This window comes from Trachinotus anak, unplaced genomic scaffold (genome assembly GCF_046630095.1).
Source record: "Trachinotus anak isolate AG129_WGS33_773 ecotype Australia unplaced genomic scaffold, CSIRO_AGI_Tana_v1 ptg000012l, whole genome shotgun sequence".
NCBI lineage: Eukaryota > Metazoa > Chordata > Actinopteri > Carangiformes > Carangidae > Trachinotus > Trachinotus anak.
The window spans coordinates 654,948-671,663 of record NW_027273863.1 but is presented as its reverse complement, the minus strand read 5'-3'; the positions used below and the strand labels follow the sequence as shown (position 1 = coordinate 671,663).

General features: G+C 42.3%; 1 protein-coding gene across 4 annotated transcripts in view; it reads left to right on the top strand.

Annotated features, from left to right (window-relative positions):
- Nucleotides 1–16,716, top strand: part of chd7 (chromodomain helicase DNA binding protein 7) — a 71,613-nt gene that overhangs the window by 27,761 nt on the left and 27,136 nt on the right. For all 4 annotated transcript variants that reach the window (XM_071490268.1, XM_071490267.1, XM_071490266.1 and 1 more), the window contains exons 5-13: nt 8,734–8,878; nt 9,594–9,725; nt 10,655–10,720; nt 11,914–11,969; nt 13,452–13,566; nt 14,250–14,333; nt 14,428–14,565; nt 15,455–15,576; nt 16,301–16,544. In XM_071490268.1, the coding sequence (XP_071346369.1) occupies nt 8,734–8,878; nt 9,594–9,725; nt 10,655–10,720; nt 11,914–11,969; nt 13,452–13,566; nt 14,250–14,333; nt 14,428–14,565; nt 15,455–15,576; nt 16,301–16,544 (1,102 nt within the window). The remainder of the gene's footprint in view (nt 1–8,733; nt 8,879–9,593; nt 9,726–10,654; nt 10,721–11,913; nt 11,970–13,451; nt 13,567–14,249; nt 14,334–14,427; nt 14,566–15,454; nt 15,577–16,300; nt 16,545–16,716) is intronic.

The following is a 16,716-nucleotide window of genomic DNA, read 5'->3' as shown; positions in this document are numbered from 1 at the left end:
AAGGCCTGACTACCACAGACATTAGTGATCACAGGGCTTAGTGAAGCAGAGAAAATGGGCTCGACAGAAGGATCTGAGGATCAATCAGTTTTTTTTTCTAGATACTGATCAACAGCGGATCTGAAAAGACCAAACCAAACAATGCTTCTCTCAAGACTTACCTGACCTTTCTGTGGCACAAATCTTAAAAAAAACAGGTCACAAATACATAAAGATAATTCCTAGTTCTCATTAATGAGGTGGAAAACTCAGGAAAAAGCTAAAATGTTAAAACTATTTTATCAAACTACATTGACAAAGACTGTAACTTCCCAAACAGCATCTCACTGAAGCTTTTATTAAATATTACTCAAATATTGGTAATCGTGCATTTGTTTGGAACTATTTTCTTTGATACACATTTTGTGATCAGGCCTTTCACATTGTGAAAAATAGCCAGATGTTAGCAGGTTTTTGTCGAGTGTAAAAAGGGCTTGAGTTGTATTCATTTAAATTCTATACAAATAGTGACCAGATTTGTGTAAACCTTCTGAGCAGGATATAGACCAACTGGATCGAGCTTCTAGCACGTATTGGTGTTTGTTGATATCAGCTTTGGTTCACTTTGTTAGCCCTTTAGTGCTACTTGTGCCTCCTCTCACATGTTCTCTCTGGCTTTTCTCTCTTCATCTTTCTGGGCAACTACTATGTTCTTAACTTGTGTTCTGCAGACTGTCCTGCACCCAGAGATACATTGGTAGAGGCAAAGAGAGTGGAGGTCGTTTGTGCATGAGGGAGTCAGAGGTGGTTTCATTGTGGGGCCCTTAGTCTCTCCTCCTCGCTCTCAGTCTCTCTTTTTCTCTCAGCCCCTTTTATCCCAAGGAAAAGGGAGGGCCAAAGCAGCAGGCAGGGGTCAGCACTGGGGGAGGTGTGAGTGTGTGTGCGTGCGCCCACATGCATGCGTCTATGCATTCATCGGCCAGTGGAAAAGAGTTGGGGGCGGGGAATGCAGGAGACCTGGAGTGAGTGTGTCAGGCAGTGAGGGGGCAGGCCCTTGGTGTTTGTGTGCATGCATTTGTTGGAGGAGGAGTCGTGAGTAATCTTTGTGGCAGAAAATGGCGTCTAATGATAATGAAGGCCATGCTGCTGACCACTCCACAGCCACAAGTGTGTGCGTGCGTGCGTGTGTGTGTGCGTGTGTGCGCGTGCGTGCGTGCGTGCGTGTGTGTGGGGCAGAGGAAATGTGGGGGTAGGAGAGTTCTTTCTTAGCCCCTTACGTATGCGTGTGTGTGTGTGTGTGTGCGTGTGTGTTGGTAAACTAGCTCTTATCTGTTGTCAGGCTCTCCTCCATCTTGAGTGGCGGCCTGGAGCTCCCAGGTTAATTTAGCATAATAATGGCTGCCGGCCATTCACTGCTACTCTAAAATGGTGGACTGCTGCAATCACCCAACTATCTTCTTTTATTCTTTCTCCTCCTTTCCCCTCCCTTCAATCCCACCTCTTCCTGCTGAAGAGGAGTGTATCCTTTCATCTTTTCCCCTCCACTGCACCCTCCCCATCTTCCCTTTCTTTCTGTCTGTCTTTCTGATTTAAGCCCAAGACTGATGTGTTTCCTTTTCCCTCTGCTGTCCCATGCTGCCTTTTGTACTTTCTATTAAATTTCCATATTTTGGAATGAAGTTTGGTATGGCTCTCCTGAAGCCGAGCTCTTCATTAGTCATGGTTTGTTCCAGATAAGAATAATTTGTCATAATTTGTTTGTAGGTCTGTATGGTAGGTTTTTGTATAACTGCAAGATCTTTGTGAACTTAAATGTTGCATTTGATTTCATTTAAAGGAGTGTTTGTGTGTGCTGCTCAAGACACTTTTCCAAATCTGATTCATTTTTCACTTTCTTCTTTTACTTCTCTGGCGTATGATGCTAAAAACAGTAACGCTTTAAGATCTTTTAAAACTTTTTAAAACTTCCCTCTTGGTGTAGAGAAAACTCTGTGCGAGGGCCACTAGCACATATGTTCCATTGCGTTTTTGGGAGATTTATGCAAGATTTCCACCAGTGGGTGGAGAAATAAGCCCCAAAGCTTGAGAGTTTTTCATGTGGCCCATACCAAGCTACAGTGTATTCCTTTCTCTACTGTGTATTTGCATCTCTGTGTGAACAAATAAGCCACCACAGAGCAGGCTGAAGCCTTCCTTTAATTGGTGTAACAAGGATGTTGGGCCATAATGTTAACCCTTTGAACACGGTCTGTGTTTCAGTTTTCACTTCCTTCATGTGCAGTTTGTGGCATTGTCACCACAAATCATGTAAAGTTAGCTCTGCATTGTCAGAAGTGAAGGTATTCAGAAATCCAACCAGTCTGCATGTGCAATGTGCTACACATGTTCTTATGAAAACCTAATTGTAGGATTTTTTGCCTAAATGTACACAGGTTTTCAACACCAGTCTGTACATGAATGGACAGAAGAGTGTGTCAGTTTTCCAGGCATATAGAACCACCATGATAGGATATTCTGTTTAGTACTATTTAGTGATGGTGTATAACCAAAAAAGACAGTTTTCATTTGTCAAAAACTGTAATATCAGATTGAGTCAAGCATCAGCTCAGGTGTCTCCCAGGCTGAGACAAAGCACCAGCAGCTCCATTTTGATCAATTTAATTTTAACAGTACTTTATTTACCTTGACTACAACAGTACTTCACCTTCAGTGGAACAGTAGTTTATGGCTGTTATCTTTGTAGGTAGAAGACTGATGTATTGGCCCATAGCCTAATGACCTGTAAAGTTATATTCCCACTGACACATTTTTCATTAGCATGGCTTTAAGACAGAGCTGTGGAGTTCATAGAAATGATGCTACTGAAATAAGACTCCGAAAGACTGACTGACATGTGATTGTTGTTGTTTGTGGAAATATGACTCATGATATACTGTGTATATGTAGTCTCTAAAAGTGTAAGATTCATCTCTTTTCCAAGGTCTAGTGTTAAAATAGTAAACAAAAATCGCAATGAATCAAAATATCGAATCACAATCCTTGTAGAATCACAGCACTCAAAAATCTCAATAAATCTGCGCCATAGTATCGTGATGGTTTCGAATCGTGGGACAAGCATATGGCAGCCCCAGCCCTGCTAACCTCAGACTTGGCTGTGGACTAATGCCCCCTGTTTTTGATGATTATGTGGCATTAGTTGAAGTTGTAGAGTGTATTTTTTTATGATTTTGTCTCAGCTGATTCATGAATGAATATTCTTTATTGAATATTCTGGGAGGCACTGTTAAAGCATTAAAATGTGACTCAATGGCAGGAATAGTTTGTGTAGGCTGACTTTGATTCCAATGACGATCACAATCTCCGATGCATTTACTGCTGGCCAGGAAAGCGTGCATATGTGAGCAAGTCAGAAAGAATCAGGTGCATTACTCGTCCATTCAGCTCGCTCCTCTCCTTTGACCTTGCTGTCTCTCTCTATCCTTTTCCCTAGCTCTGTTGCTCGCTCGCTCTCTGTCTACCTCGCTGAGGAAGTACATCTATAAATAACTCAGCTCTCAGCTGCCACACCCTGCCCTGCGTGGGTGAGTGGGTGGGTGTGGATTTGGAGGGGGGGCAGGGGAGGGGGCGTTGTTGTTTGCAGTACACATAAAAAAGTCAGATGTGCATGCAGACACCTTGCTTTGTGCGTGTCTGCAGATGTGTGTGCTAATACAGCACTTTTCAACTGCCTTCTGGGCACTGTTGTTGTTTTTGTAGCCATGGGTCGTGTGTGTGTGTGGGGATTCAGTGATATGACTCATCATGGCAGCAGGTGTCCCTTACACCCCACCCTTCCCCCATTTTTGGCTTCCTCTTCAGTTTGTCTCTTTCCCTCCCCATATTTTCCTCCACCGCTCTGCCTCCTTTCTTTCCTTTATCCTCCCTCCCCTCATCTGACAGAAGCATCTCAACCCCTCTCTCTCACACAGAGAGAAACACACACACACACACACACACACACCCCCACACACCGTGCACCACAGCTGTCCAGCATGTGAGAATACAAAGCTATGAATGTGAGACATTGAGGAGGGAGAGGGTGGAGCTTGCATACACCTGGACAGACATGTCCTTATATGGAGACGTTTAATGTGGCTAGTGCAGCATCAACTTAATACCTTCACTTGTAGGTATTGAGTTTTATCAGGGTTTTCAAGCAATGATGTCAGTAATCACCTTACTTCCTCCTGGATTTACCGTGCCTGATCTCCGTCAAAGTGTTTTTCACGGTAACTAATGTCTCAGTTGAAAGTTGAACGAAAAGAGATGATTGATAATGAAAATATTTTATTGAGATGGTGGCTGGCCAGGAAGTCTTGATATGACAAAGTTCACTTTCTTTTGATGATATCTCTGTTTACTTATTTTCTGTCCCCTGGTTTTCATTTCTTGACATCATACACTGTGAATCCAATGATTCTGACACCTTGCCTGTGCTACAGTTTCCAAAATGGTATACATAACAAACCAATGACTCTCAAACATATTAAATGAAATTGGCATCATGTACTTGAGATAATTTAAGTCTCTGGACATGTGAAAACTTTCAATATTTTCATGTCATCAAGTTCACAGCCTGATGCAAACTTTGGTAAATCACTAACGGTAACATTAGATATTTTAAGAATTATATTGTAAATGGGTAAAAAAAATGTTTTGCTTATTTAGGCTAATGTCAGGCCTGGCATATCTAGCTGACAATATCTCACGGCCAGATGCTAAAAAACAGCCTGAGTCAGTGACATAAAGCAGATCCTAATTAGTTATTCAGTTGTTTGTGCTTCTCTTGTGTTGGACAGCATAAAGAGCTGGAGGTAATGTAACAGCTGACATTAAGATGTTTACATTCACTTTCAATATAACTCAACATTTAGACATACAGTGGGGTCCAAAATTCTGACACCACTTGGTCTCAGAAATGTGTAGTGAAAGCAGTGTGAGTTTGATTTATGTAGCAGAACAGTGATGCTGAGACACTGTGATGATGAGATTTGTTCTCACAGCAAGTCAGTGATTTAATAATGAAAACACGGCACTGTGGTCAGCTTAATTTATGTCAATTGACTTTATAAAATAAAAGTATGTAAAGAAACCACTGAAACTCTTCAGAAGTTGTAAATAAACTTCTCCGCTGTTTATAAAAACTGTGGATACATTTGCTTCTTTTATCAGAATCAGCAGAATGATGTGATGCCAGAACACAGAAGCAATGTATTTATGGTCAGCCAGTGATCCTCGGAGGTTATGGTGGTACACATTTAGCGTGTTTCCACCGAGTGTACTGGTTCAGTACGGTACAGTTCGCCCTGACCTGGTTTGTGTTCCGACTGCAAACAGAACCCTTACTTGGTGGGCTGGGTGTTTGCCAGATGGCGATAGCCGCGTCAGCAAGACGAGTAGCGCAACATCATAAAGGTGCAACAACACCGAACGCAACAATGGAGGACATCCAGCAGCTTGGTTTTTTTTCTGCTTGGCTGCTGTTCGCTGGCATCATTACTCCTTCTTCGGAGTATTTAAAAATGGGACAGTCTGTGTGTTGTTCCACAGGATATTCAAAAATGGCACGTTGTCGCACGGAAGTGACGATTGTCTGTCGCCCAATCAGCAGACTGCAGTGGCTCTAGCCTGGTCTAGCTCCACCCTTTAGGTACCGTACCATTATGCTTGGTACCCCAACGGAAGGGAGCCAAAAAATGGTACAGGATGGGTCGGTGGTTTTGGTACCATTCACAAATGGAAACGCAAATAATTGTGTACAGTACTGTACCAAACTGTACTGTACTGAACTGGTGCACTCTGTGGAAACAGGCCAGTTGATTCATTCAAACAGCTAATGCAGTTCGGGGGAAGTAAAAGAGACTGATAAAGGAAAGATGGACTGTTGGAGAAGAGAGTTGTGGAGTTGAGACGGGAGAGGAGAAGGAGTGAAGAGATGGACTGAGCACAAAGAGTTGGAGAGAGATGGAGCGACTGAGAAGAGAAGTGAGGCCATGAAGAAGCCAGGAGGAAGAGAGGGCAGAAGGCAGCCAAGTGGAGAAGTGTGTGTGCATGCATGTGTGTGTGGCCAGATGGCTCCAGCGTGTGGCGACCAGCCAGAGGAACAGGTGCAGGTCACATGACCAGCCGTTACCACGGAGATCGTGATTGCTCTTGGCGTGAGGATGAAAGGAGAAGGGCCCCAGGGACACAGAGGGGGTGAGAGACGAGGAAAGAGGGAGTGAGGCACAGAGCAGGAGAGAGGATGAGCAACACAGGCACAGAGGAGGAGAGAGAGAGATCCAGGCACACAGTACTGCAGAGGGAGTGAAGGAAACACACACACTCGCACTAGAAAGGAGACACAACAGTTTTTTCCTAAGTTAGTAGAGCAGATTATTTTCTTATAGCCTAAATATATAATTTATTTATGTTAGTATTTAAAAAAGGCAACAAGTGTAAAGCGAACAGTACAGTTGTGTTTTGATAGCTTCTTCTGCGATGGATCTGGTTCCAGGTTTGCCAAATACCCAGATTCAAACGAATGTCATATGAATCATTTATCTCTCCTCACTCTGTAGTTTTTGCCTGTTGAAGGGACAAATGCCACTAGTGGATTATATCAGATGTTGCTAATAAATGTTACTACCAAAGTAACTTTTGTAGGTAACCAAACTTTACTGTTATCTGGCCAGTGTCCTCCTGCAAACCAATAGTTTGTTAGGTTAAACAAACATCACTATTTTAACACCACTCTCACAGCTGCAGAAAATAACATAACACATAACCTGGACTTCTCTTAGCTTCAGCTGAGGCTTTAGTGCAGGATTATTTAAGTGTTTTACAAGTTATGTGATCAAAAAGGTGAGACTTCTGGAAACGCTGCTGGCCCTGTTTTAGTTTGAAAACTCTTGGGTTGTGTAGTAGTGTGAATGGGCAGTAACCGACATTGGAAAAAGGTGACAGACTGAATTAAATGTGGATAACTGATTATAAGCGTTACTGACCTTGTTGTCTTTGCTAGCAGCAGTTAAATTTTGTATTATAATGCTACAGCTGTCTTCGCTGTTCCTTCTTTGTAGTATATTCAGCAACTAACCAACTCTAGCCGATGTAGAGTATACAATCTGCTTCCTGTAGCATGTCCAGTGTACATGAATGGTCATGTGGTACGTGTTTCCAGGTGTGTTACTATGGACAGAGATAACTTCTGATACAAAAATGTGAAAATGCTCATCTGGTAGTGTGGACGTAGCCTGAAACCAATGTAAGGAGTTGTTAGTGTTATTGAATTAAACCTTTTTCACATTGTTGTGAATGTAATTTACAAAATAATACACTGATGGAGGGTCCATGGCAAAAGCCAGGCTTTCTCATGAATAGTGTCAAAATCTAATTCCGGGAACTCAGGTAGAACTTTTTACAATGGCCACATTACGTTTTGTTTAGACCTTGCAGTGGGAAAAGGGCAACAAGATCAGTGTGCGTGCTGAGTCAGTGAAATGATCAGAAACAACAGTTAAACCTGAATCTTAACCCTGAACTATTACAATATTTAAGTAGAGTTGTTCTGATTCTGATACTAAATGCCGCAAGTGCTACCTAAAATACTGGATCGGGAATTGGCGAGTATGTGAGTGTATGTACCAATCCATTACCACGTAATGTCTTGATAAACTTTATACTTTCACACCCAGATAAAACCACTGTTTTCCTGGAAATCAATTCTTCTTCATTGCTCTAAAACAGTAGCCCATATAGGAAGTTGCACTGTGCAGCCACTGGCGACTACTTTTATGGAGCAGCGAAGAAGAGTTGATTTCTGGTAACTAGCGTAACGTTAGCTGTTGGCCGAGGTCACCAATACGTGGTCCGGGTTCAGACCCAGATGCTGTCCTATCCAGAGCCTTACCTATAACCTATAAATTATTATTACGTTTTGACTGTGTTTCAGCTTTTCTGATCTTTGCATTTCTAATTTTATGTTTATCAACTTGACAGTTCTCAATTCATATTTACAGCAAGAAGCAGTCAAAAGGGTCAATAGACTGGACTTGTTTTCTCATGGATTTAAAAGATTCATAAAGCAGATTCTGTACATGATGTGGTTTCTGTAGGATGCCATCAAACCTCAACCCTACCTGTATGCTGGTATTTGAAAATCAACATCTTGTGAACTGCCCTCGCCATATTACTTCAGACTGGTAATGACAGAAAAGTAATTGAGTACTAGGAGCGTGTGAGAGAGAGACAGCAGAGTGGTGTTGTGTGTCCTCTCACCTTCCTCTATGGTGTGTATTCACAGAGCCAGCTCCTCTTCCTTTCCATGCCAGAGATTAGAGGAGGCCTGGGGGCCTCTCAACCCATCCCCCCTCCCCTCTCTGGGGCCTCTCTCTGTCTGTCTGCCTCTCTCTCTCTTGCTCAGTCACTCACTCACACTCTCTCTCTCTGGGCCTCTCTTGCTCTTCCTCTCTGTATCTCTCTATCTTTCTATCTTGCTCCCTCCGCCTCCTTACAGCCTTTCATCATATTAACCCCCTGTGTGCCAAAGCCTGAGGCACACTAATGATTTCTAAATGGGTAAATCAAACATGGCGACCACCCTGGGACAGACAGGCACACTCACGCACACACCACACACACACACAAGAATGCCTTGTCTGTAAAAGAGGAAACGCTTTGAGGGTCCTGTGGTGTTTTTTCAGTTAAGTGTAAAGTTTTTCTCTTTCCTTGCAGCAATAAGAAGGTGGAGTCGGAGGTTGGGGCTGGCACTGCTAAAAAGGATTCCAAGAGGAAGAGGGAGTTGTCAGTCAGCGACGATGTGGAGGTGAAGTCTCCACCTCCGTCGCCCCCTGAAGAGGAGGATGATGATGGTGTACAGGTACAGGACACATACATGGAAAAGTAACCAGCACACTACTCCAGAAAGGACAAAGTCATGGCTGGAATTGCATTGCAGCATAGTTCCAGGAAGTCCAACAAAAGACGCCATGAAACCTTTGTAGATCTCTCAGTGTCACTGTACAGATAAAAACCTCTGAGCCACTAGGCATCTATTGCTTGTGTTTTAAACCAGCCCCAGTGAAAGACCAAGCACATAGGCCCCTCTAAGTTCCCATGATGCATCAGCAGCACTTTTCAGTTGCTGCTTTTTGTGACAATATTTTCCAGTAAAATGAAAATTCATACTTTTAAGTACTGCTTTGCTGTGGAATATGCTGTTTGGAGGAGCAAGCAGCACTCCACTGTATTCCTCCTCAATCAGATCCATTTCTATGTTCCAGTGTAATTATGTTGGCCATGTAAACGGAGTAGCACCTGGTTATTAGCTGCATAAAGTTAAGATAAAGTCCTGTAGTTTCCTATATCAGTCTCTGATTTAATATGGTGTAATATAGGATACATTGTGTTTTGTCATTACACAACTATATTCATTTATCTGCCTTTTGGAGATGCCTGTTGCTTCATGTTGAGTAAAATTTCACTGAAGTGAGAAGGACATCTAGTAGCTGATCTGGGAATATTTGGAAGGGCCCCAGAAACCACAGCTGATGAACACAGCGTTGACACCCTTGTGTGTTGTCTTTGTCCATCAGAAACGCCGTTCCAGTCGTCAGGTGAAGCGGAAGAGGTACACAGAGGATCTGGAGTTTAGAATTTCAGAGGACGATGACAGTGGAGATGACTCACCAGCACCTAAATCCCCATCTTCATCATCCCAACAACAGGTACAGCTTGGGTTTCCTTTATCGGTTTAGAGTGTATCTGGTCATTGTCGGCAACAACAAACATCAGTGAGCTGAGCTGCTTTAAGGCAAAAGTATGTTGACTTTTGAAATGATTTTGTATTGATTTCATACAGGCAGAAATCCTAATCCCAACTGTTAGTTTATCCATAAACATTACCTCAATTCAATTTCCACAAATTCTACTGTATCACAATACATATAAATAGTGTACAATGCATCATAGTCATATTTTTCTCAAAGGTTTTTGCTACTTTTGTCTGCCTCTCCTTTTTTAAAGCTGAACAGATTGTAATAGTTTTCTGTCTGTGTCTTTATCCAATCAGTTTTAGCATCTGACCAAAAGAAATTTTTGGTACTGTGTTATTGACTGTATGTACCAAAATCTGTCGTTGAATTTTAGATTTGTAGACTTTCTCTGGTGTTCTGTCTTAAACAGTGCCTGAGTTACATCAGAACATTGTGTGTAGACAACATTTAACATTTGAGAATCTTTTTGTCTTTTTTTTTTTTTTTTTTTTTTTTATGAAAAAAGGGGGTTGTTGTAGCCTTAGTGGCATATATTGATGTTAATTAAAAAGCCAAAGTATATCTAAACTACACTAGCATTCGGGGAAAAAAATGTAAGCATGGTTTTGTATTTCTCAAAGTAAGTTATTGGAAAAAGCATTGGCACTAGCATCGAGAAATTTTAAATGACACCCAGCCCCAGCCATATCCAGCGACAGTAAATACAAATCAAAACCATGCTTATATAGAATTTTTTCTTTTCAGATGTTACTGTGGTTAGATGTAGTAAGGGCAGTATGTTTAGCAGGGACTGTGTATGAACACCTGGACCAAGCTGGTGATATGAAAACATGTGACAGGCTGAATGAAGCTCCAACACTTTTGTTATTCTGTGTTTCCAGGATGTGGCTGAAGCCGAGGGGCCTATTGTGGAGAAGATCATGGGCCTGCGCACCTCCAAAAAACAGGTTAGATACCAGACAATACACAGAGACATGCTCACAGAGACACCCTGCCCGAGTCATGGTTTACGTCATCTGATTAGCCGCTCCACAGCTGGTCTAAGCAGATTACACACATACCCCACAAACACACACACACACACACACACACACACACACACACACACACACACACACACACACACACACACACACTCATTTGGTAAGCAGAGACAAGAGTTCTTGTATTTCAGTGCTTGGCGCTCTGAGTGTGCAAGAGGGTGTGTGCATCTGATTGACTGTGTGTGTGTGTGTGTGTGTGTGTGTGTGTGTGTGTTTATGTGAGAGAGAATACCCAGCTTTGTTTTAGATGGCTTGTCTAAAGAAAGCTCATCCCTGAGCCAACACATGCATGCACATTCAGTCACCAGCCAACTTTCCTTTGCTAGCCAGCTGCCAGTGGATCCACACACACACACACACGCACACGCACACATTCTCACAGCTCCATTCAGAGTTGACCCTGGGCTTGGCACACAGCCAAAACCACAATGCTAGCTGCACCAGACGCCAAGCTAGCATTTCCTCAGGCAGGGTGTGTGTGTGTGTGTGTGTGTGTGTGTGTGTGTGTGTGTGTGTGTGTGTGTGTGAGTGATGATTCATGGCATTACAGTAGTAGTAGCGTGGTGGAAGTGTGTGTGTGTGTGTGTTGCAGTAGTGATGATGAATGGAAGTGGATGGCTGTGCTTGAAAGGGCTACTGTTTTGGTATTTCCCCTTTCACACATGTATGGAAACAAATAAATATGAGTCATAAACTGAGCTACTTTAAGTAAATAAGTCTTTAAGTTTTCTAATCCACATATTTTGAAATGTATTTTATAAATTGATTTCTAGATTTAAATTTTTTTTTCCCCAAAAATCTATTGAATAGTTTGTTTTGACACTCTCCAGCTTAGTTCATGTCTGGGCTTTGTTTTACACAAAACAGCAAATAGCTGTGATCCTGACAAGATATGAATGAAACAATATTTCCCCTCAGTGAGAGAATGAGTGAGATTCACTGATGACTGACAGGCCAGTGTGAAACTGGTATGCAGGCTCCTTCTGTGCCACTGCACTAATTCAACCACATGTTGTATAACAATGATGAGCCACTTCTGCTCTTTCAACATGCAGTTGCTATATTTGTAGTGATTATTAACCTTTTTTTCTTTTCAGCTGGAGATGGGGGAGGAAGTGGAGGTGGAGGAGTTCTATGTCAAGTTCAAGGGCTTGTGAGTAACACTTTTTTTCTCTCCATCTCTTTTGTCTCTCACAGCAGGTCCCCCTCTTTTTAAAACCTATTTTCAACACACACACACACACACACACACACCCCAGAGTCTCCACAGGGGGATGTGTGAAAAGCTCAGTATATTTAGCCTGTAAACCTCAGTAACTTCATTTTACCATGAGATGACCCATTTATTTGTGCTCCGCACTCACTCAAAAGTGGTTGTGTCCTGTGATATCGTTAAACACTTGCTGTTTTGTCCAGCTTTTGTTCAGTGGATGTGAGGTACAGAATATTTGATGTTGTTTGGCTAACTGTGCATTTACACATCATTTTGGACCATTATCATTACAATAAATATAAAAAAACACAACACAGATTATTGTTTTTGAGTACACTCAGACATCTGTAAGAAGGAAAGCAAAACAAATATGTTCTCTGATGAAGTCCTATGTCCTGAAGTAATCCTCCACATTTTCACGAGTGAGCCATACAAAGTAACACTGGGTAAACAAGGCTTATAGTGAAGAGGTATGGACTGCGATTGTCCCTTGAACAGAAGGCTGACACCTTTTGTTGATCTTCTTTGTCCATCTGAAGCACCACCGCAGCCGTCAGGTGGCCTTTTTACAGTGTAGGAGCATTTAGCTGTTTACCACAATTTCTGCTCTGTCAGGCGTCTTCAGGAAGATTTTTCTCAGTGGGTGTTTCTGACTGAGTTACTGTACCATGTCAGAATCACATTCTGTGACTGTTTGAGGTCACCTGTGACTGCAGTAATTCTTGGCAGCCATCTTGAATCTATTTCCTCCAAAACCAGCAAAACCCGTTACACTACCCCTCAGAAACTCTTGCAGGTTAAACTGACGATGGACTAACAAAATATTTTTAGAGCGGACTTAAGACTTGCTGCAGATGGACTTGAAAACACAGCTACAAACAAGCCACAATGCAGCACTGTATTCCATTCAAAGAGAGTATCTGACGTAATGAACACATAACTGTCTTGGATAAGATGAATCCTACTATGGTACCCTGGCCCTCCGGTACGGATGACAACTCTCAACATAGTTTTTTCTTTCAGCTTCAGTGCTGGGCGTAAGGTTAATAATGGTAGTAAATATCCTGGATAGCCCATCAAAACACCCTCTGATAGTGACACTAGGAAGAGGGCTGCAACTAATGATTGTTTTTTTGTTATCAATTAATCGTCTCATTAATTTGATACTCAAATTATCATTTCAACTCCACTGTGCACCCAGCTCTCAGTAAAATGACAATGCATGCCCTAAAAAATGGATGTTTACAATCCACAAAGAGCTCAGGTGCATGTAGCATGTTGCCTGAGAGGGCAGATAATTTAACAATTGACAAACTTAAAAACATACTTACAAAATGTTGCAGATGTTGTGCATTGCCTATCATTTTTTAAAGACTTTGATACGAGTGATATGAATCACTGATTGTGTGTCTCGTGTTGCAGTTCATACCTCCACTGTCGATGGGCAGATCTGGAGGAGCTGGAGAAGGACAAGAGAATACACCAGAAGGTCAAGAGGTTTAAGGCCAAGCAGCAACTCAACAACTTTATAACTGAGGTAAGACCCGAGCTCTACAGCACAATTAGCCCGTTGCCTGGGTCGTCTCCTTACACTTTCATTTATGATAGACAGATTTCCATCTGTTCAGAAACCGGTTGGGCCCATTGCAACCATTAATGTAAAATGGGGTTGGTTTGATATGACGACTGACACAGGAGCTCCTAAAGCATGTTCATTAACAACCAAGTGGCTGCTGCTGATGTGAAGAGGTCTGTTGAAGCAGCTTCTGTGATACTTAAACAGGCTTTTCTCTAAAAGAAGAACAGCTACGCTCATGTTGTAGTCTGTTTACATTTTTCCGAATTGGTCTGCCAGTGCCAGGCTGGCAATTTTTTTCTATTGAAATTAAATCTCCAACATAACAAAGTGTGCAAAAGGTGGAAAGGTCTGAATACTTTCTAAAGCCAGTGTGCATACATGAGTCAAACCAACCGAGAACTGATAATCACTTTGTCAGGTGTCAAAATCTGCTGACGTTTATAGCTGTAATAGTGCTTTTATACACATATTGTATAAAGTATGTGCTGCTAAAACTAATAGATTCACACTAACAGTCTCCAGCAGTCATATGCTGCAAACATGAAATCATCTGGCCTCACCCTAACACACGGTGTAAGCCAACCTATCATAAAACACTCTCCTTGGTTCTAACAGTAAAAATCCAATTGCTTTCTCTCCAGATGGATGATGAGCCTTTTAACCCGGACTACGTGGAGGTGGACCGTGTCCTGGACATTTCAGAGAGCACAGATGAAAATGGAGAGGTGCTTTGATTTCTTCCTGTCATCTTTCATGGGTTTGAGCCTCTCTCTCTTCTTTGCAATTTACACACTCACCAATTTTCATGTTTGTGTGCAGACGGTGACCTTATATTTGGTGAAATGGTGCAGTCTGCCTTACGAAGACTCCACCTGGGAGCTGAAGGCCGACATCGAGCAATCCAAGATAGAGGAGTATGAACGCAACGCAGCACGCACACCCAACACTAAAAGAGTGGTAAGTAGCCCTGTGTTTGTGTGTGTCTTCCTCGATTGACGCTCTTTGGGTGCTATTGCTGTCCCAGCCTCCTAGTAGCTGTGTGTGTTTGTGTGTGTTGGCCTGCTGCCTGTGCCTTGCTCCTGCAGATTTACAGCTCCCGTAATGCTTTCCTCAGGGCCACGTTCTTGTGGTCTTACACATTCACACACACGCCCTGCTCCTGTGGCCGGTCCAAACCACTAACAGTGTGTTTAAAGCTGAACAGAAGCAGCTGACTGGCTGTGATCTTTTCCTCTTTTCTTTTCCTGTGTCCATCTCTTTAACTACTGCCTACTGTTTCTCCTCAAGGACCATGTTAGAAGTGCTCCATCGTACAGCGGCATTATTTGGAGGCAGATATATTTTTAACTAGTAGTGTGGCTGAGGGGATGGTCAGTTGGACTAACAAAAAAATATCTCCACAACCTGGACCAATTGTGGCAGACATTCATCTTCCCCAGGGGATGAATCCTAATGAATTTGGTTAAAAATTCAACTTGTAAATAGTTAAGTGAATGACAAAGTAAAGGATTTTGGCCCTCAACTCCTCTTTACCTGGATTCCTCCTTACCCTGAAAGCACCATGTTTACTGTAAATTTTAGTGGTCAGTCTTATAGAAAACTGCCTAAAGTCAGCAAATCATCACTTAAATGACTGAAAAATCTATCAAAAAAGTTTTTATTTAATTAATTTTCTGTCAGCAGGGTTATTGAGTAATTGACTGTTTCAGCTCTAGATGCTGCTGTGAAACCCAGTTTTAAATCCATTCACCTCTTCAAAAATCAGTGTGTCTACATTGATGATTTGATAGGGGTTAGTAAACCTCAGTGTCATATAATAACCCCTAAATAATTTCTCTGTGCCTAGGATCGGCCTCCTGCAGCCGACTGGAAAAAGCTGGAGGGCTCCAGAGAATACAGGAATGGCAACACACTCAGGGAATACCAGCTAGAAGGCCTCAACTGGCTTACCTTCAACTGGTACAACTCGTAAGTCACCATTAACTTTTATTTTGTGAGAATTAGTCCCCGGCTGCTGCTGCCAGCCTGTACATGTGAACATAGTCTTCAGTGGACATTAAAGTGGACATTAAATGGTGGTTTTCCCACTGGCGCCATCCGTGCTTGAAAAATCTGCTCTGATGGTGTTATAGGATTCTGTAGACAAACATAATCACTCAGTTGCACCAATAGAAGATTGCAGATCATCATAAGTCTAAGAACATATTTTTTCTGTCTGTTGTGCTTTCATGTTTTCTTGTCTGAGGTGGTATGCTAGTCAGATTTTCTTGAATAACATGGAAATATTAGGGGTGTTATTCCAGGACTGAAAAAAGAATTTCAAACATATCTCTTCATATAAGAAATGAGAGACTTTTCCACCAGTATAGCACCAAGTATATTCCAAATTGTCTCACGTGTTTTTTACATTAGATCAGTGGAGTGAAGACAGATTCTCCCTTTTGGAAAAGCAACATTAATAAACCAAGAGGGAAAATCTTTTAGATGATTTAGATAATTGACTTAGTCATGTAAAAGTCATGGAATTTTACAGCAGGGCCAGCGTGGGACTAGTCTTTGGTAATGAACAAGTAGGCATTGCAGTCTTTACCAGTTTAGAGAAACTGATGTAAAAATAATGTGAAATGCAGAATCTACACTCTGCCCATCTGTTTCAGCCTCTCACTGTGCGCACGTCTTCTGTCCTCCACAGACGTAACTGTATCTTGGCTGACGAGATGGGTCTAGGGAAGACCATCCAGTCCATCACGTTCCTCTATGAGATTTACATGAAGGCCATTGAGGGGCCGTTCCTCGTCATCGCCCCACTCTCCACCATCCCCAACTGGGAGCGAGAGTTCAGGACCTGGACTGAGCTCAACGCAGTGGTCTACCATGGGAGTCAGGCCAGCCGCAAGACCATCCAGGCCTACGAGATGTATCATAGAGATACGCAGGTATGAGACAGTGCTGCTAAACTCTTCTGCTACTACCAATGTTTACCCTGCCTGCCCAGACTGCACCACTGCAGATGATAAAAATGAAAGCAAACAGCATGATGCAATTAATAATTTTATGCAAACTGTGCAAACCTGCATCACAATTTTAACACTGCATTGGTTTGGAGTA